The following is a 22,420-nucleotide window of genomic DNA, read 5'->3' as shown; positions in this document are numbered from 1 at the left end:
CACGTATTGACAAAAGAGTCACTTAGGCACCGGTGTTTCGCATAACAAATTTGTGTGTTTGTCTTTCCTCTTATATTAGTTTTTGTTATCCTCGCCACATTAGCCGGAAATGTTCAGTTGTTACTGTCCCCGATGTTTAATGGAACGAGTGATTTACAACATCTGGGATTACTATAAGAAGGCTCTGCTGTGGTGTTTCAGAACGTGGTGGTCATTGGTGGCTGCAAGTGGAGAGAATTGACAGTAGCATCACTGGTATACAGGAAAGCCGGCAAGTACTAATACGCGAAGGCGTCACGATTTTGCGAGGAGCACTCTTACAGTAAACAACAATGTTCTGGTAAGTGCAGAAAACTTCTCCTCGATGTTGTGTGCAGTGCACGCGCTGCTGAAGCTTTGTCTGCAGTCATTGAAAGATAACAGTAGCTCAGTCATAAAGACACGTTTCTAGTAGTTCCACACGCACAGAAATTTTCTATCCAGTAAAAAGGTAAAAAAATCCAGTAAAACCAACTAGCCCAAAAGTATGTTCTCTTGGACTCTTTAAGCGCTTTCCCTCTCCGCTCACACCAGCGAGTGCGTTATTGCTACGCATAGGACGGATGAAGAGGGGGCAAGAAGCTACGATAGTTCGTAAGTGCGCGTCATGACCTTGAGCACTTCCTTTTGTTTTGTTTTGTTTTTTCTCTTCGAACGCGTGGTTTACTGTCAGTGTGATCGCTAGCACGCGCGCGAGCAGGTGGCGACATCCCGCGGGGGCAGCGGTACCTATGCAGCTCACGATGCTCAAATCAGCGAATGACCGTGGACTTTTGGTTTATGGCGCCGTTATTTCGGTTGATGGCATCGCTTGTCGAGAGAAGAGGGAGCGATTTCTAGCTGACTTAGAGAAGTAATTGTAAATTCCAGGCCGCCTGCTGCGCCTTAATGTTTGGCGCACGTGTCCTCAGGACCCTCGACTACCGATCGGTGGCGTTTTGTGACCGTGCTCAGAGTATCGCAGGTTCCATTTAAGGCTCATTTTCTACTTAAAGAGGTCATGAAGCACCCTTTGGGCTTGTTGAAAAAAACACATCGTGGGGAAAGTTGACACGGCTATGCCAGCCGTGTCACTACTGCAATATTTGGCTCAGCCAAATATTGCAGTAGTGCGCGCCGCGTAAAGGCTACAAGGCGGAGCGCGAAGTTGCTGTTTTCTCAGGCGCCCTCTTTTCAAACAGAGGCCGGTTTTCTCGTCTGTGGGCGCGGTGTCTGCCGGTTGACGTCGCGTATCTGCTTCGCCGCGTCGCAAAAGACATAGCATCCTCATTGGCCGATAGCCGACATCGAGAGCGGCGTTCGGATCAGATGCGCTTCTTGCCACGGGGTGCCGCCACTTGCCGGCGCCGCACTGGCCGCACTCCTCATGAGGTCTGCTAATTTTACACGGTACCCGTACTCGCGCATGCGAATCACAGCGGGAGAGCGATCGCGTTTCATGACGCGCGCTGACGTAACTTCATTCCCCCGTGCCATCCCTCCCTGTGTAGCTTCCAGTGCGCTTGTCGGCACGAGAAAAGAGAGAAAGCGCTGAGAGCGTGCGCCAAACCCCCGTAACTCCGCTCATTCTTGACGGATTCGAGAAATTTTTGCGGCAATCGATTCGGGAGGCAAGTAAACTCCGATACTGAGGTCATTAGATCATTACTTGGAAAAGTGTTTTATGACCCCTTTAAGCTCCGTAATCAGTGTAAGAGTTAAAGTTCTAATACTTCTTAGATACTTTTGATGCGCAATGTACACACTGGAGACATCAGCTTTTGCTGACATCGGCCTTTACAAGGTCACAAACATAAGTGTAGTAGCCGGCGAACGGTAGGGGAGATTGACAGTATAAGGTATCGATAAACGCGCAATGACCAATAATGTCAGCTACGTCAGCGCCTTTTAATCGAACTCAGTCAGTGTAAATAACCGACCTCTTCTAGCAAGGGACAAAAGGATATTAATAATGACCCCTCCTAACAAGGGACAAAAGGAGTTAAGTTGCTATCAGGGCATATCACTTGCGTGTGTTTGAACTTGAACAGACGCACGCTGTTACATATGCCACTGCATACTGTTTGCATCAGCACATGCCTTTCCATCATTGACAACTTCTAGGCATTAAATAACAAAGCAGAGCGGTACTCGATGCTGGATCTGTGAACGAGATTACTATTTACGCTTTTTATTTCTTTTTTTTTGTGACGCAGGCTAAAATGTGTAACGCTATGCGCGGCTATTCTGAGAGGCCATTGCTACATCCCGTACTCCACAGACCGCTGCAATGAAAGGCCTGATGATATATTCATCTACCCGTACTACGGTAACTCGACTTTTCTTAATGTTTCGTTTTTGTCAGGCCCGTATACATCGTCGTACTGGTGATTACGCCGACCCAGTACTACTGTCATTAACAACGTTGCGCTTGAAACTAGTGTGTTTCGGGCGTCGCTTGGCGACTTTGTAAAGAAAAAAAAAAGAACGTGAGTCACGCTGCATCAAAATTGTAAACTGAGCAAGTTGGTCATCATTCATTTTCCGGTTCGTGCGGTGTTCAAATGTATGATGCTGACTATTGCATAGAGTACGTCACACTATTTTTAACACGAAAGTGTGTTATGCTGGGGTCCACCACGGCTCCACTGACGTCACGGATATGACGTTGTAAAATATACACTAACAGATGGCAAAAAAAAAGAAACTAGAAGAAAGTGTTCCGTTGCCGGGATTCGAACTCACGACCCCTAGCTCCGCAGCGCTAAACCACTCGGCCACAGAGCGTACGTTCTTCAGCTTACTAACGGCGAGCTATTTATATACACCATTTACCATTGGCGGTACTCGGAACTCGGTGGCTTCAGCGTGTTCTTGTTGTCACTAGCGAGACGGCGCGCTTTATAGGTCGTCGCCCCGCGCGTTGCGATGCGAGCGCGCCTCTACAGGGGGTGTCCCTCGTGCGCGCGCGCTTATCTCGTGATGGGGGCGGTTTGTATGTCTCGTGCTTTTACGGCAAGTTTCCGTTGACGTTACAGAGAGCACGAAGGTCACTTCGCTCGCTCCAGCGGCCGCGTTTCCGAAAGGAGCGCGCTGCTCACACACAAAGAAGTAATAATTGTGACAGTTGTTAGTTCGCACTCGTCCTGTGTATGTTCTTTTCGTGCGTCCTTTCTGGTTTAGAGCGCGCTGCAAGTTTTGAGCTGCTTGCCTTTCTTCGCGTAACATTACAATTTATTTCTATAGCATTCATTCCTTCGCCCATGTGGCGAAACAATGCACAATAAACGCTCAACTACCCCTGTGAAGACACGTTTCCCTTTCGTGCTATACCGATTCCTATGAAAGGGGGATCAGCCATGTTTCACTGTGTTCTGCTTAATTGCTTATTAAACAAGAACGATTAACTAATTTCTAAAGCAACGAAGCTGGGCAAAAAAATCCAGCTATAGGACATTGTAGATTGGCTTCCGAAAAACACCTATTTAAACAGTTTCCAACTTTCTTTCTATTAAGTAGTATTCTAGGAAAGGGAAAATAGACGACCACCCGTTTGTAGATACGCAGCCACAAGAAAATCCACACGGATTTCACAGAAAATAAAGCCTCTTAGTCGCTGAAAAATTCGTCCTGGTCCGGCGTTCGAACCCGGGACCAACGCCTTTCCGGGGCGGTCGCTCTACCGACTGAGCTAACCAGGAAGCTAGCAATTGACAGCGCGTGAGCGAATTCATCAACTCGAAGCAACTGGACACATATTGAAAATCAGTTATGCGGAATCCCGCAAGGTGGCGGAAGGGTTAAGAAAAGGAAAATAGACAACCACCCATTTGTAGCACGAAGCCACAAAGAAATCCATACGGATTTCTCAGAAAATAAATCCTCTTAGTCACCGACAAATTCGCCCTGGTCCGGGGTGCTACACCCATTTGTAGCACGAAGCCACGTATGGATTTCCTTGTGGCTTCGTGCTACAAATGGGTGGTTGTCTATTTTCCCTTTCTTAACTCTTCCGCAACCTTGCGGGATTCCGCAGAACTGATTTTCAATAAGTAGTATACTACATGTTTTCTCGCTTACTGCAAATGCCCGCTAAGTCCAACAATTGCCACTTACCACGCCCGCTTGGGTTGGGAAATCCAGTGGTGTTTTCCGGCACAGGTTTGGATCCTGTCGGCTGCGCAGTTGTAATGAAATGAGACACAGAGACAGCACCCATTCCTGGGCCACCCGTTCTAATTCTGCGCCTGCCTGTCGTCTTTCATATATATATATATATATATATATATATATATATATATATATATATATATATATATATATATATATATATATATATATATATATATATATATATATATATATATATATATATATTATATATGTATATATGTATATCCCACTGCAGAGTTTAATTGCGCTTTGCATGATTACGCATGCAAGTGAACACTGGCGCAAAGCTGCGCCCCGATGTGCCGCGGCAGTTGCGTGCGGCGTTTATTCTGACAACTGGTCGAAGGCATAGGCAAAGATGATAACGGTACCCTTTTGCTACCGGCTGGCGATAACAAGCGATGACTGCTGGTCCCATCAGGGAGGAACATCGCGCCGATCCTCACCGTCTTGCATGCGTAATCATGCAAACCGCAATTAAACTTTGCAGCGGGATATCTCGGGACACAGACATGCGAGAAGAATTCTTCCAAGTAAAACTGTGTGGAAACGCGACTGCCGCCAACTTTTCAATACAAACAGGCCCGCTTGCTGCACTCATTAAAAAGTTAATTTTTTTATCTTAGTCAATTGGGCGGCTGACAGCGATAATTATTGTCTCACTTTGTGCCCCCCCGGATAGAGAACTTATCTTCAAAGGTGGTTTTCACGCACCTCCAAGTACTGATTTTTAACAATATCAGAAAGCTTAACTTTGAACACCCAGAAAAGTATCACGCAGGCCCCGATTCTGTAGGCAGGTATTTTGGACACGACGTACGTTTTAGCACAATTTATTGCGACGTTTCGGCCGTGGGACCGCCCTTCATGGGACCGGCCATGCGAAGGCCGGCCCCACGGCCAAAACGTCGCAATAAATTGCGCCCGTCGTGACCGAAATACCTGCCTATATATATATATATATATATATATATATATATATATATATATATACAGAAAGCGAGCAAGTTTATTCAAATACATTTGAATATATATATATATATATATATATATATATATATATATATATATATATATATATATATATATATATATATATATATATATATATATATATATATATATATATTCAAATGTATTTGAATAAACTTGCTCGCTTTCTGTATTAAGGTGGCGGTGACAAGCCGAAGCCACCTGAAATCGGCCACAGCTACATTGCAAAGTACGAAATGAACAGCATAGACTCCAACCACCCAGCTTGGGTTGAAGAGTACTTTGATTACGACGGCAAAAGAGCGAAAATATCGGCGTATGTTCTCGGCGTGGAGTTTGTCGACATTTACGATTACGGCAGAGGGACAGCCACATCTTATCGACTATCCAGACCAGGTAAGTAAGTTGCAAAGGGTCCGGTTAGAACACCAGTCCTGTAATGAGCCTTATTAGGCTGGTTACAGTGTATGTTGTGAAAAGTGACCCTGATTGCACATCCACCACTTCTGCAAGGTTAATGGGAGAGCTAGTACAATGTAAGAACTTATTGTTCTACATTGCTCACATAGTTACACATTGAAGATAAAGATCTCTCTTGTAACGCACAAGTGAAACCTCGATTTTGTCTCTTACGCTAGCAGAGTTTTAAACAAAAGCTTTTAGCCCTAGAACACAGCTTCAGCTAGCACTGTCGAGTTTGGTAAAACCGCATCCTTGGTTCTCTCACATACCTTTCAGCATTAAAAAAAAATATATGATTTCCTTTTTGGTTGTTATTGGACAATGCTTGTTACGCGTATTACGCAGGCGCACTATATGGCGTTTAACTGCAGCCTTTAAATGGCGTTAGCGCAAGTCAAAAATATGTTTTCATCCGTCTTTGTCCATTATGTCACGTGGTGTCACACTGCGTGAGAATCATTTCTTGAAGTGACCTATACAAGCTCGGACTAGGAAGTCACTAAGCTAAGAGCAGTAAGCTATAGTATATAGGTCTACTTAAAGCAAACGTCTGGTTTCTTTTATGTACATTCACGCACCACATTTATCGACAGCACCTGAATCTACTATACCTTGAGGTTGTCCCATATGTAGACGCTTTACTTCTCAGACAAATACGGTAACCTTGGCTATACCGGATTAGTACTTGAGCATTCAAGCTGCATATAATGAAACTTAAACACAATCTGTCGCATTTTTATACCATGCAGCACTGCCAATCGTCATCATCTTGCGTAGTTTGCGCCTTTCGTTGCTCGCGCATACTACGCGTATAAGCTGGATCAAAGCCATATTTGATCATTGCGTTGCACTTGCTCATTTTACTCATTCCCTCGCGGCAGTTTAGCAAACAAAGTGCTTTTAAAAGTCTTTCTTGGGATACTTGAACGCAGAAATTTTGGTCTGTCTGTCTGTCTGTCTGTCTGTCTGTCTGTCACACAATTCAGCCACCCGGCCAAGGTTTAACCACTTGCTGAACGCCCAGCCATCTTGAACTGGTAGCTGCGTTCATACTTGTGAACATTATCGATCAAAAAGCAAATATTACGCATATCTGAGGCGCAACATCAATACGTAAGTATTAGGTGGGGTGTTCCTTAACTAGAAAATGCATAGATACGTAATTCTAAAGACCCTAGTGTTTCTTAGGCTGCACTGAAAATGCAACGCTATGCACGAAAAAGCCCTCTGCCCACGATATGGTGCTGCCACGAGGCGGTGGCCCTGGGAACAGCATTACGGGTGGCCGCAGTTGAGACTAGGACTCATGTAGTACGGCCGACAGAAGACTATCGTCTTTCGACGACATTTGTAGCAAAGCACGCAGATACGCGGCCATTTTTTTTTTAGTTAACCACTCGGCTTGTCGCGTTCCCTTCTCTCTCTCTCTCTCTCTCTCTCTCTTTCAGAGAGCAGTGGCTGGAGTTCAAAGATTGAAGACACCTGCGAGACTGTCGAAATGGCGAAGTTCAAGCCGGCGCTTCAGATACCGTCGTACCCTTTCTCGAAGACAGCTAAGCCCGGACCACCACGCATGACCAGGTCCAACCGAGCGTTGAAGTATGGCCCTCCGTACAACTACACGTACCTAGAGGACCACATTGGCAAAGAGACCCGAAATATAAAGTCGGAGGTTTTCCGAGGCTGCATAAACGAAGAACACCTGAATTTTTCCTTACGCTCGAACTTCTACTGGGGAAGCGGTAAGAACCCGAATGGTGATAATGTGACACTGCAATTGACTCACGGCATCAGGCAGGCATTACCAAGGCTGACTGATCGTAATGACATTCTTGTCGACTTTACCAGTGCTTGCCCATATCTCCTTTCCTTTCTGGTTCCTTCGTCCACCCAATAATTTAATCAGCCAATCACGAAAACAAAAAAAAAAATGGAGGAAGCGGCATTATAGCGAAGTAAACGGTCTTATACTAAGTTCCTTCTGGCCTTCTGCACGCATATTGTAGAGCTTGTGTGTGATAAACTGACTTCTTCTAGATGAAACCGCGGCAATGACAGTAACGAAACAACAGAAGAGTACTACGTCATATGAACGTACAACGCTGCGCTCGATGTAGGAGACGGACGTGATACAGTACAACGACGCATAACGTTTAAAGGGTAACAGCGCGCATCGTTTATGCTAAGACTACATAAATATTAAATCGGAGCAAAGTTTTACAATCGCTGTTTAAAAGCGAGTCATTATTATTCAGTGGCTCGAAACCTTTATCTGCCCAGCGCATTTGCCGAGAAAGTGGCGGCCATACGCCGAAATAGCTGCTGTCGTGCAGAGAGTCATTTGGAACAACCGTCACGTCCATCATTCTGTCTCCTTCCACAGTACAATAAGCGTTCTGATCGCTTATTATATATGTGAAAGAAACAAATATACAGCAACTGCAAACAGAGAATTCGGGAATCACATACGAATCAAATAGCAGAAATTATCGAATTCGAATTTTCAAATATCTGTACCATCACTTTCGTAAAATTTATTTTATTTTATGAAAACTGTAGCGACGAATATTTATTTTTGCGTGTTGTGGAACGTACGTATGATACCGTTTCTTTTTTGTCAATCGAGTAATCACTTGTGAGTTGAGTAATCTCTTTCTCTCTTTCTTTAGCGCTACCATTTTCTTACCCAAGCGGAGATGAGCGAATGCCACTATACATCGAAATAAGAGGACCCGACATGAATAACAAAGCGCAAGAGATTTACGCAATGATGTATGTTTCTTGGTTCCAAAAAGACCCAAAGTTCGCTTCTGGTACGTTTCAGGTGAGTATCAATTTATCACACTTTCATCGGAAAGCTAAACGACGACGCGCAGGACTCGATATATTCCGTCAACGAACCTTAAGAATTACTCGCGATCGCGAAACTCGCGTCTTGAAAAAAAAAAAACGCCAGGCCTGCACTGAAACCGCAGCACAGTCACAGCGAAAGCTGGAAGAGCGGCGTTTCTAGAGCCCGTTCTAAGCTCCCTCAAGGCTACTAATACAAGTTCACTAGAAAGGTACCCACTACGCCATAAATCACAATTTTTGTGAACTTGGGAAGCACCTACTAAGCCATTACTCGTCATTCTGCGGGGAAGCGAGGCACCAGCTACACGTCTGTAAGGCCTTATGTGCAATTTGTTGACGCGACGACTGATGACGATGAAGAATTATGGTTCAGCCCTTTGTAATGGGTTGGAAGCTTTAAACGGCCCACCAGTTATGTAATTTGCATTGGGTGACGCCCGATCGCTAATTCCCTCTCCCGTCATGCTGTATAATATACGTTGACGTGGGAGAGAGACGGGGGGGGGGGGCGAAGAACTTTACTGAGACCCCGAGGAAATGGATCATGCACTTATGGGCTTCCTCGGCAACCAATACAAGTGCACTTGCGAGGAACCCACTACGCTATAAATCATTGTAATTTTACTGAGACCCCGAGGAAATGGATCATGCGCTTATGGGCTTCCTTGGCAACCAATACAAGTGCACTTGCGAGGAACCCACTACGCTATAAATCATTGTAATTTCACTGAGACCCCGAGGAAGTGGATCATGCGCTTATGGGCTTCCTTGGCAACCAATACAAGTGCACTTGCGAGGAACCCACTACGCTATAAATCATTGTAATTTTTGAGAAGTAGGGCAGCAGGCACTGTGCCATTTTTCGTCATTCTGCGGAGAGCGTTGGTACCTGCTAAACGCATGTAAGGCATTATGCACACTTTGTTGATGCTGTGCCTGATGAAGATGAAGAATTATGGCAGAGCCCTTTCTAATGGGTTCGAAGCATTGAACAACCTACTCATTGCGCAATTCGCATTGTGTGACGCCTCGTTACAGAATTCACGTTGTGCGACGCTTGGTGCTTATTTTACTCTTCTACCACGCTATATTGCATATGCTAATGTGGTTCCTTCCCGACATGAAGCCTGTATAGGACCTTTTTGCAAAGCAGTTTCAAGCACCGGCATGGCTCAGAGGTTGAATACTGGGCTCCCACGCAGAGGGCCCAGGTTCGAACCTCGTTCCATCCTGGAATTTTTTTCTTGTTTCGTTTTTTTTTTTCTTATTTCGAGCGATAGTGGTTACGGACATCGGCGGCGGCGGCGGACAACTACGGCGCCAAAAACGGCCGGTGAAATGATCTCATAACAGCTTTCGCTGTAAAAGCCCAGCAATATTCGTTGCTGGGCTTGTTGGTTCAGAATCTTGACTAGTGGATAACGCGAATTCGAACAGGACAGAAAAGGAACACAGATGCGCAGGACCTGTGCATCTGTGTTCCTTCTTTGTCTTGTTCGAATTTGCGCTACCCGGTATTCAAGATTGAAAACAGCCGTTGTGATGCAACTCGCCATGATGTGTCGTGACAAGGACAATACGAAATAAAAAACCGAGGAATCTGACATGCCTGCAAAAAACTGACTCTTTAAAAGCCAAGAATACGACCTGTACACTTGAACCTGTTGCAGCATGCGAGTAAAATCAATTGATGGTGCCAGGTATTCAATATAGACGCTGCAGCAACAGCCCATGCTTTGTTTTGATATCTGTTGATTACTTCGTGCCTTCGTGTAAAGTTCTGCCTTATTTGAATTCGTATTTGCGGCGTAGTTTTCGTGTGAAGTCACCTAACGCCGGGGGTCTAAAAAGAAATTTTTTCCGGGGGGGAGGGTGGAGTACGATCCTCCTTATTGGTGCGTGCGTTTGTATGCATGCGAGGCTATATTATGCACACAAAATTTAAAGATACAGGGGGAGGGCGGACCCAAACCACCCCCTGGCTACACACCAGGGGCGTAGCCAAGGGTGGGGGGGGGGGGTTCAAACCCCCCGAAATTTTTCAATTTTGCTTGCGTATATATACACGCACACATACAAACTCACGCACGAACATACATAAAGTATGGTTGAATCCCCCCCCCCCCCCCCCCGCCGAAAAAAATTTCTGGCTACGCCCCTGCTACACACTGCCTGACGTGGATATGTTTATATCATGCTGTGCTAGATCTTGAGGTTGAAGACGTGCTTACGTTTCCTTTCTGACACGGTTATCCGCAGATTCCGGAGGGACTGCACTGCAAGTATTGGCCAAGTAGAGGACGACTGCCCAACATGCCCTCTTCCTTCAGCTACAGCGTTGAAGAGACAGCATTTCAACTTGATGGCAGTGGATTTCTGAAAGCCGGATTTGCTTCGCTTTCGTACAAAAAGGTTTAGCCCGTGAATAACTTATGTCGGTATATCTGTATGGACATATGTGGACCTATATGAGAAGGAGTTGTAAGGGACATATAATAGCAGTATAACGGAATGGTGATCTGCAGCTTAACGCGAGGTCACAAGTTCGAATCTCACTAGATGCGGTCGCATTCGCGGAAGTAGAACGAAAAGACAGCTGGTGCTCACTTGGATCTCACAAGCCCAAGTATTCCATTTTGTCCCAGTGACTCCGCAGCATTTTTATAGAGAATCGCTCATACGAAACTACGGCTTCCAGACCTTGAACATCAGTTGTTATGAACGCGAAGCCCGTTTCAATATTAGTACATGAAGAGTCGCGCAGCAACCTGCCTCCACGATATAAAAATGTATCAACATTTGCTAAGTTATGTGACTGCAGCACAGATGCCTGATGACGCGCTCTGGTTTATGAATCCGAGGCAAAATTTCTGGTTTATGAATACGACTCCCCCCCATATGATCGAAGGGGGGCGCCAAGTATGCCCCATTACTCTACTCATCCAGCCCGTCATTGTTTAAAGTGTAGGGTTGTGGCCACGCAGGTTTTAGACGCTAATGGCGGCGGCCGAGGACTCCTGATGTTGCATTCCAAGAGCTGTACTTGCTACCTTTATCCCCGGAAAGCATTGGACCAAAGGCAGGCCGTTGTCACAAGCGCATCAGTGCTTCATTTTCGTTTTTCTTCGGCCATTTCGAAGGTTTTTGTCTTTCGGACTCGACCACCGGGGGCGGGGGGGGGGGGGGGTAGCTGCGGTGAAACTTGGTCCCCTTAATAGAGAACCCTGCGCAAGCCCATACATACGTACATGAATATGCACATGCATACATACATACATACATACATACATACACACATACATACATACATACATACATACATACATACATGCATGCATACATACATACATACATACATACATACATACATACATACATACATACATACATACATACATACATACGGAATTTTTCAGGTGTGGTACGACAGTGAGCTTAAGCTCGCAAGAATCGATATGAGAGCATCGGAAGACTTAACGTCTGATCTTCTACAGTCAGTGGGCCATACATCCGAGTTCATTTCTGTGCTCTTCGACTTGAAGACAGGTGAGATTGCCCTCTATAACTTTACGAGAATGAAAAATTTGCGTAAGATGCATGCACATGCGGTTATGCCGTGCCGGAGGCCTCGCGACCATAGAATAAGCAATCACCACAGGAAACATTACCTTAAAAAGCAAACAGTATCAAGCGATTCGGTGCCCTTTTTATGAACGAGGAAAGAATAATAAACAGCGCAACGTTAGAAAGCACTTGACTAATCGGTATTACATGATCAAATTCGTAAGTCCAGAAATGTTCAGCAATACAGTTGAAACTCGATCTAACGAAGTAATGAGGGCGCTCGAATTATTTCGTTAAATCGGGAAGTTCGTAAAATCGAGGGAAAAATGTTTTGGTCCTTCGAAATCTAAAATTGTAATGTAGCGTCGCCTGAAATCTACCAGGGCATTTTATTTGTCACTAATACAAGCCTGCGCGTGTGAAAAGTCCGCGAGGGCAGCCCGAGCATTAATTCCTCTCATGTCCGGGCGATACAGGCGAGGTAGATAGTCACGTGAAGCTGAGACAAGCTGCCGATATTCTAAGACAGGTATAGACCGGATGCAGTTAATGTGCGAGCAGGCAGAGCAAGAAAGTTCCAAGGAGACTACCAGTGCCATCTGTCGCATAAACCTTAAATAACGAAAGCAACTGTGTTCCTGTGGGAGTATTTGCAGGGACAACAAACCACTACCGCGCCATTTGATAGGTAAACGCGCTACCGACTGCGCCGTACAGCCTCGTCAAAATAAAACAAGTGTCTTGATTAGGGTGGCGAGATGTTTTAACGCTATAGCGTTACAGTGCACGTCCGAAAAAAAGCCGTCTGTGTAGAAATTGGAAACAAACCACTGCATTTTTGCGGATTTATTTCTGGAAAAACTTCGTTAAATCAAGTTCAGTGCCATGAAAGCTTCGTTAATTCGAGTTGATGACAACATTTAAACCTATGGGTACCTGTCGGGGAATGGAAATTTATTTGTTACGTTAGATCGGGAAATTCGTTAAATAGGGTTTCGTTATAGGCCGAGTTTATAACAATCGTGGTAATCATTTTAGCTCCGATGCCATGTCTTGCAGGCTTTACGTATGTTTCAAGTGTGGCACAATCGGCGTGCTTGTTGGTGGACAAGCAAAAGAGTCATTTCTGGACACACCCTAACGGCACTCCGAAAACGCCTGAGGAACTCTTCGGCATCAGCGCAAATCTACAATACAAGGGTAAGGTAAGTCATCTACATTGTGCTCAGGTGTGTTCATTTTTATAGCCCCGATATATCCGCTGCTGCTCTGTGTGAGATAATGCGTTCAATCACAATTTCACGCTTTACATTACTACAACCGTTAGAGTATATAACATAGGCAGCACCTGTTTCTATTCAGCTTCGAATTTTTGCAGGCGAGTTAGAAACCTCGCTGATTTCTTAACAGGCGACCATAATGGGTGTTGAAGTTGAGACGTGGACAGAGCTACTCGAAGGCACTAAAAAGTCTTCGATAAGAAAAAGGGAGGTGTCTTTTTCGTCGGTGAGTACCTTTGATGCGTTCGGTATTTCAACTATTTGTGTCCGAAAGTCATCAAAAATAAGGGCAATATGTGATACCAGCTCGCTGCTTTCATAATTACTTTTTTCTGTGGCGTCAGGTGCCTTAAGATGTCTAGAGACATAAATTACGACACTAATTAAATAAATTAAAATAACTACCCTTTTAATTAGTGGAGACAGGCGGTCGGCTCAAAGGGGGAATTAAAGTCATTCCTGCAGAGAGTCCATTTCCGCTCCGAGATTTCTAAAATACGGCCGCTCATGATTTTTGCGGAGTGAAGAAGTCCGACCGAATTCACCGGCAAAGCTGAAACCGACGCGCCGAGGAGCGCAACTGCCATATACGCTAGCAGATTCCCATGGACAATGACGAGACTGTTGCTGAAAACGAATGGCGTTAGTTCTTCTGCGTTCGTTAAAATTCACCTACGATGCTTCATGCGTGCTAACATGGCAAGCGCAGCCCCCACACTCACAAATTGAAGTAAATCGATGGTTCATATAACGACGCTCGCGCGCTCCGGATGACTTGGAATAAGAGTGTGGCAGTTGCGGTCTTCGACGTTTTGGTTTCGTCGGTAAAACTGGTCGGATTTCATCACCCCGAAAAAATCGCCAGAGGCCGCTTCTCGGAACGCTCAAATCGACAATGGACACTTCGCAGGAAGGAGTTCAATTTTCGCATTCTACCCATCCTTTGCCCTTTAACAGAATGTTAATTAATTTAATTTGTACGATTATGCCTCTAGTCATCATAAAATTATTGCCGCCAGCGAGGAAGTGATGCCAAAAATGGAGATCGAGTATCCCAATTTCCTTATCTTGAGAATTTCCGGACGCATTTCTCGAAACGCCCAGTATAGTGAACTCCTCTATGCTGACATGTTCTTTATAGTGATTTTGTTAACTTTCAGCATGACAAGAGGATGGATCAGTACAGTAATAAGTACGTCTTTTCTCTGATACAAGAGGCAGTCTATGAGCAAGAGGACACCCAGGTTTGAAGATTTAGTTGCATTGTTTGAGAAGCTTTGCTGATCAATGGAGTCACACAAGCAAACAGTGAAACGTATCGTTCGCCTTTGCAGTATAAGAGCTCCCGGGTGTTTCCGAGCCAGAATGTCACCATGAGAAACTATCTTTACTTCAACTCCTTTGCGCCAGACCAAGATGTGTTCAGCCAACATACTTGTCTACCAGAGAAGCCAGCAGCCTTGTACTACATAAATTTTAAACGTAAGCTGACACCTGAGATACATTCTCAATACTGGTCTTTAGCTTGATCCCGGCCGCGCTTCGATGGAGCCGAAATGCTAGAGGCTCGTGTACTGTGCGGTGTCAGTGCACGTTAAACAATACCAGATTGTCAAAATTTGTGGAGCCCTCCACTATGGCGCACCAACGCAATTTCTTTGCGGAACAAGAAAATGGGGTACCCAATAGGTACTATAGTATTTTCGTTAATTTTGCTGCAACTGGTTGGTTATTAGAAGATAAAATATCCTTTTTTTTTTTTACATATCCCATCGGAACTTCAATACCGGCATCATATAGGTGTTACTTTTTGTAGCAATACGTAGCAACGGAAGCTAGTTATAAGAAACAAAGGTAAACCAATACAACTCTAAAAGGTGACACTAAGATTGAAAAATTCGGCAGATCCCACGTATCTCCACAAGCGGATTGTCCCTGTTTGGGCTTCACTTTCTGTACATTGGTGCTGCGGCCGTTCCGAGCGCTCCCCTGTTCTAGTACACTCTAGCGCCAGTAAAAGCAGCTACAACCGTGGTCGCACTAAAGTCCCTTGATTTTGAAAGTAGCGACACTCTCCTCCACGCGCGCTCCCCTCCCCTGGCGGGCGCGGTGCGCACGGCACGCTGAACCCTCCACTGGCTCGTCGCAGCCGCATTAGAATCACTGCGCGCGCTTGTTTATTCGGCCCCTTGAAGCATTAAATGAGAATCCGTCCCTTAAAAACCGCCGTGACGAAAGTGGGTTTCCGATATGACATAACGACAAATATATATTTTTTAAGACCCTTCGATAAAAACAAGCGGCCGGATGCGCGTCGCGATTTCGGCTGTCCGTAACGCGGAGGTGTATTAGGCGCAATAATGCAAGCAGCATAAAGTACTATAGTCGAGAATTTCGTTCCTCATTGTTGTCTTGATGAGCTCAGAGAAGGTAGCCAAGAAGAAATGCGGTGGTTTACTTAAATTGAATTGGTCGGAATGAGTGGGCCCGAAGCCTTTTTGTGCCAATGCCGCTGTCAGACACGTACGCACGCACATATTACACATGCGCGTACACACGCGCGATACAGGCACGCGCGTACACACGCGATACACACATGCACATACACGCGAGACAGACACGCACGGACATACATACGCGCGATACAGACAAGAACGAACGCACACGCGCACGCGCGTACACACGCACTACAGACATGCACGCGCATACATACACACGCGATAGAGACACGCAGGCACATACGTATACACACGCGCATATACAAGCGATACAGACACGCACGCATATACATGCACACGCTATACAGACACGCACGCACGCCCGTACATACATACACACGTGCATACATACACACGCGATACACGCACCCACATACATACACAGGCGGGTACAGTCGCGATAGACACGCACGCATGCACATACACACACGCGAATATACACAATCGCACGCACGCTCATGCGCACACATACACACACATACGTGTGCACACGCACATACACACGCGCCAATACAGACGTGCAAACGCACGCAGGAGCATACATGCACACACACATACGTGCGCGCACGCACACAGTCGCAAAGACACATACACAAACGCACGCACACGATGGCGCACATATATACAAACCTACGCACACACAGGCGCACACATGCACTCACACACACACGCAAACACGTGCGCGTACGCACCTACACACGCAAGAGCACACATGCACACTTACAAGCACGCATGCACCCGCACACACACGCCTGCAGGCATGCCTGCAGGTTCACGCCTGGAGGGCTCATGGCGTGCGCAAGCAACTAAAAGCGCGCGAAGTTTGCTTGCGCGCGCTTTTTGTGATGTCAGGGTCACCTGATTAGGAGGTAACGCGCGCCGCAGCCACTCAGCGTTGCGGATGCGCCGGCTCCACGAGAGAGGGTGAAAAAAAGAGGAGGCTGACGGTGCGGCGAGGGCGCAGCGGCGTAGATAAAACAGCGCCGCTACTTTCCGACATCAACGGGCTTTAGGTTGCACGCGCGGTCATTGCAACCAAAGTGCTTGGCCGCGCGTGTTGTTTTGATATCCTTTGTCATGACATCAGATGGTCGAGTCGATCGTATGCCGGACCTTCGAACGACCATGGCTGTGTTGGCCGGATGTAGGCACTCACTGGCGCTGCCTGGCGGGCTGAGCTCAGTGAATACCTCCTCCTATTCGGGCTTTCGTGCTCAAATAAATTGTCTTAAAAATGCCAGTAACAGTAATCCATTGTTTTAGAGTATACAAGGCAGTTCATGTTTACTAATTAAAACACAACTAGGCCAGAACAGACAGCGCGATAAAAAATCTGTGACATCACAGCAAGCCAGTGCGGAAACTCTACAGTGGTGTCGCCATTCATCTTAGGTTTTTGCGTTTTCTCATGACTTATCAACCCGTCTCTACACAGCAATATGGTTTTTTTGTTTCGGAATGCTGCTTCCTCAAATACTGGTCAAACTATTTTTCTCTTCAGTTTTGCTTTAGCCTCTCCATAACCAATCACTGTTAAATAGCTGCCCAGCAAAATGGTTCGCATTACTGAGTAGGATTTCATACCCCAGCCAATTATTCTGTGTAATGTCTTCCGAGACAACCTTTAAAAAAGCCAAGGAACCAAGCTTGTTCGATGTGGCGCAACGTCAGCTAAATGTGGCATATTTTCCATAGAACTTTTGAGTACATTTGTGAATGACACATTTCGTATCAGTGCTGTGAATTTACATCACGCATTGGTAACATTTTGCAGCTTTGAAAGCCTGCACCTTGGACGCTGGCAACAGGACTAGGTTTTTAGCAGCTTTTCGCAACGTGCTCGCCATATCTACAAAGTTGAGAACTGTTCTCACTGTTCAGAATTTTCGTGTAAGTCACAGTATAGTCACTACGCGCGTTGTAGTCACAGATATAATGTAAATGCTGGTATTGTTTTCATACCGTGCATTTTCCATGTGTCTCTCACATTCGCAGTTCAGGTGGTTTAACGAAAACGGCATGTCAGTAGGATTCACTTTTCATGACAACATTCCTGGGGAGAGGAGAGACGAGACCACGTTCAGCAATCTAGCCAAGCAGAAAGTAGAAGCATCGAAGCCTATGACAGTAAGCTTTCGTCTGACAGCAGCCAGTGAAACAAACGTAAGATTTATTTAGTTCTTTCACTTCTAACAAATATGTTGACAACATACGTGCATACCACCATTTTACGGAAGCAGCCGGTCAAAGTGTCTTTAGTTTATGGTATATATGTATGTGTGTGTGTGTGTGTGTGTGTGTGTGTGTATATATATATATATATATATATATATATATATATATATATATATATATATATATATATATCTTTTGTGTAACTATGTAAAAGCCACTAATTAGCCTTTCAAATATACATGACGCAATGAAACGTAAGTGTAGCTGATTATAAGAATAATTTTGGAAGAGTGCGATTTGCTTGAACGTATTATATCGCCATTAGAGACTCCTTTCTCTGTACGAGTCTGACCACTCGAGCATTCGCTGGTCCAGTCAAAGGAATGTTACCTACATTAATTTTGCCATAAATAAAATAACTAAAGCGCTAATAAGTGATGACTTATCAGCAGTATTCATACTACTAGTGGTTCTTGGGGGAAAAGGAAAAGGGCGCTAATTTCTGTCTGCCTATAGGCGACACGGCTAAGCGCCATGTGGGGGTGGCGTAAGGGGGGATAAAAGAAAAGTGAAAGAAATAGGGAAGAAAGGGATCGGAAGTCGATAGGCGCGACGAAGAGAGAAGAGGACAGGAAAGATTAAGGAGCCGGTCACAGGAGTTCACGGACGGACCACGATTCAGCCAGGGGCACGATGCACGTCGGTGACGAGGCGGCGAAGGCCCCGCCGATGAGAGGCGCACGGCATAGCGGTCGAGGCAGCCGTCACAGAGCGTCGACGGCGAGAGGCACGAGCGCGTCCTGAACGGGCAAGCAGGGCATTCGTCTCGCGTGAAATCCTCCGAGCAACGTATTCATCAAATGGCGATTACAACATGTGTCAGAACGTCCATCATGGTGAGAGAGGCATGGCGAAAAGCAGTTATCTGAACTTTTCGGTACTTTGGAATCATTGCAAGTATTTGCCGAAACATTATAATTGGGTGTTTGAATAACACAAATTTATTTTATCTGATACTGTTCGTAGTTATGTTTGTGATTGATATAGGAAGGTAAGGATGTACTCTGCTACGACAAACCTCCAGGCACGTACAGTTTGCAACCTTAACCAGGAGGATGAAAAAAAGAAAACACCTTTTGGAAGGAAGGAGGGACTAGCAGTAGGTCTAACAACATATTATTACACGATAATACTGATAAATAACCTAATAAAAGCAATAGTAAAACGGTATGCTTCTATCCTGTGCTGCACAGTGGGTACATGTAATCAATTATGAACAAAAAGAAGTTTCGCTGCCCATCGATGCAATTAGCTGTAGTCATGCCTGCGTCACTTTACAAGACTGCGACAAGAGTTCATGGGTCCAAAAATATTTTGTATCTGAAAGCAGACAATGACCTAGCATCCTTAACACTCTCGAATGACATTCAAGTCAGCAGCAAGAAGAACATAAGTTGTGTTCCACTATGGGTTTAGGATATGCTGGAGCTGCAGATGAATTAGTCTGACATTACAATAAGGAATCAGTAAAGTGTCATAAAAGCAATCCGGACAAGAGGTGATACAGTAAAGCTGTATTATAGCAGGAGAAGTGTGATGAACAAACATGCATATGCACTTGACACCTCTTTCAATGTGTTGATGCTTGTTTCCAAATCACCTGCAAAACCACAACACAAATGAGCCTTCAGATGCCTGACTAAATTCATCTTTTTTTTGTTTCTACAGGAATGTGCATGGCAGTCGTATCTATTTCACAAAGAACGATCTACTGTATTCCAGCCAAGTACAGCATCACCCCCAAAAGTAGTGTTCTAATTGAAGCACTACCAATAAATGTACGTTACGTACAGTGAGCATCTTTAATGTCATTCAGATATGCAAAAGAGTGAGCAACTAGCTAGGTTTGCTCTCCATAGAGTTTGACATGCTAAGATTGTGCCTCATCTCGTTCAGAGTAAACTTGTAGGCTTAAAACGAGCACGCAACATGAACAGGTGTGACTGCGGCATTCTTGCATTCCCACGTTTGATGGCTTCACGCGATCCGAGATTCTTGAGTGACCGTTATAATAACTTCCACAATTTCTGTGAGCAGAAGAAAGAATGAATGCTTAGATCTTGTCCATATACAACAGACAGCGCCTCTCTTCATATAAACTACTAATTTTGAGGGCTGCTGCTGCATGCATGGAATGTGTGTGTTATGGCACGGTAGTTGTGTTACCAATCGTGAACTATTGAAAAGGACTTTTTCTTATCAAGTGTTTTTTTGTGTGTCACTATGACTTTAACCTTCATATTGAGCGTGTTCCTCCTTATATCAGACCTTTGAGCACAAGAATAGGGTGTATGCACTTACTTAAATAAAAAACACAGTGAGGGGGCCGAGTGGTGGGTGGTTGCTCACTGATTTCAGAATTTCTGTTCCACCATCGGCTGATGGGTTGGTACCAGTGTTGTAGGAATTACCGAAAAAAAGTAACTAAATACGTTACTCAGTACGCTTACAAAAAAGGAACGCGTTACCGCCTACATTACCTTCAAAAAAAGGTAACGTGTTACCGTTACAGAAAAAAAGTAACGCACGTTACTTGTGTCATTACTCCACAATCATAAATTTGAATCAGTGCGTCTTCGCTGCAGGAACCCGCAGTAGACAATGTTATAAAGCTCTTATTTGTGTTTCACACAAAACGTCTAGCTGCAACAACAATTTTATCTGAAATACTGATGTAATGAGAATACTTTGCACAAATACGCCGAACCCCAGCAATATTATACTGACGTTGCCTGTAGAGTTAATTGTGATGTCCTCTAACTCTGTGACACCACATCGTTAAGCCATTTTTCTAAGTGTGGCATTAAACAGAAAATGAGATTTTATCATCGGGATTGTCACAAAATGAGATCATTGAGATTATCACAGAATGAAATTTCACCATCCGCGAAGAAAGCATTGCACAACTCTCAACAAATTTACTGCAATTCTGACGGTGTGTTTCTGCTAACAGGACAGATGGTCAAATATTGTAGTTATAAAGAAGTGCTTAAACGGCTTAGTTTCGTGGAAAAAAATATTTGCGCACATATATACAATTTTTTCCCTTTAACGTGTAAACTGCTGCAAAAATTGTGAGGGTTTATCTAAAGGTGTTCATGTTCAGCCTCATTCGCTGAAAAATTGAGTAACTATAGAAACGTATGCCCGCAGTAGCCCAGAGGAAGAAACAAACTTTATTTTGAAAACAAAGTTGATAACCAGCGCTAGAGTATTGCAGGGAGAACCTTCTCATAACTACAACGTGTAGAATTTAAGCAATAGCTTGATTTCAAAGCTGTCATCAGACAGCTTGCCTCGATTCTCAATGAATACGTCCGCGCCTAAGCTAAATACGCTCTTGACGGTGGATTAGATCGTACCCTTAACGCCTGGTGGGCCGGCAGCAGTCCACGGCTGCGACAAAAAAACGTTGGGGCGAGCTCTGCGAATGTGGCACCTATGAGACGAAGGACTTTAGTGAAAAACTCCTGAGATAATTGGAATAAAAGGTAACGAGTAACGTGACAACTCACGTTACCGAAAAATGTTAAGGACGTTATTAAGTTACTGAAAAAACTGACGCATTACCGGCAACGCCGTTGCTTGTAACGCATTACTGCCAACACTGGTCAGTACAACCACAAGAGCAGAAGTGCTCAATGAACAATGTCAGGATTTACAATCTACCTTCTTCACGATGCCCCGGCACGCCCTGCCCTAGCGGAAAAGTCACAAAACGTCCATTCATCTTGGAGGCTTTGCTTCTGGCAATACTGGCTGTCCTGGCCCTTACCAAAACCCTACCAAAACAGCAGGGGGCAGCACAGGAAAATGAAAGAGGCGGATTGGGAATGCCCTGCTAAGTGACTTTGTATCGCCATCTGCCAGCTAAAGGATGTAAGGCTGATGGTGAGAGGTGATAAAAAATATAACTAAACGTAAGAGCTTATATTAAGAGCTTGCTTTGCAGAAATTCTGTTGTCAGCCTCGACATAGTTGGTTGTGAGCGAAAAATCAGCACTGTCCGTGATTGAAAAATCAAGAAAGATGCAAATAAAATAAATAATAAAAATGTTCGGTTCAACCGAGAATCCAACCCAGGCCTGCTGCATGGCAAGCAGCAGGGGCGTAGCCAGAAATTTTTTTCGGGGGGGGGGTTTCAACCATACTTTATGTATGTTCATGCGTGCATTTGTATGTGCCCAGGCCTGCAATTTCGGGGGGGGGGGGGGTTCAACCCCCCCCCCCCGACCCCCCCCTGGCTATGCACCTGGCAAGCAGGTGCTCTACCACAGAACCACGCCATTGTTTGAAACTGCTATAAAAAAACACTATATGAATGTCAAGTAGTGGGAGGAGTCT

The 22,420-nt window shown here is 44.9% G+C and overlaps 1 protein-coding gene across 1 annotated transcript; it reads left to right on the top strand.

The window, feature by feature from the left end:
• Positions 1 to 332: 332 nt before the first annotated feature.
• Positions 333 to 11,042, top strand: LOC119394917 (uncharacterized). Its single transcript, XM_037662218.2, has 6 exons — positions 333 to 340; positions 2,235 to 2,347; positions 5,362 to 5,580; positions 7,095 to 7,388; positions 8,316 to 8,470; positions 10,759 to 11,042. The coding sequence occupies exons 1-6, from the start codon at positions 333 to 335 to the stop codon at positions 10,915 to 10,917; spliced, it is 948 nt and encodes a 315-aa protein (XP_037518146.1). The 3' UTR covers positions 10,918 to 11,042.
• The last annotated feature ends 11,378 nt before the right edge of the window (positions 11,043 to 22,420 follow it).

This window comes from Rhipicephalus sanguineus, chromosome 5, assembly GCF_013339695.2.
Source record: "Rhipicephalus sanguineus isolate Rsan-2018 chromosome 5, BIME_Rsan_1.4, whole genome shotgun sequence".
NCBI lineage: Eukaryota > Metazoa > Arthropoda > Arachnida > Ixodida > Ixodidae > Rhipicephalus > Rhipicephalus sanguineus.
This window is presented reverse-complemented; position numbering and strand designations above follow the sequence as displayed.

Coding starts and splice junctions, on each gene's coding strand:
- LOC119394917 (XM_037662218.2), top strand. Junction 2,348..5,361: donor ATTCATCTACCCGTACTACG/GTAACTCGACTT, acceptor TTCTGTATTAAG/GTGGCGGTGACAAGCCGAAG. Junction 8,471..10,758: donor TCGCTTCTGGTACGTTTCAG/GTGAGTATCAAT, acceptor GGTTATCCGCAG/ATTCCGGAGGGACTGCACTG.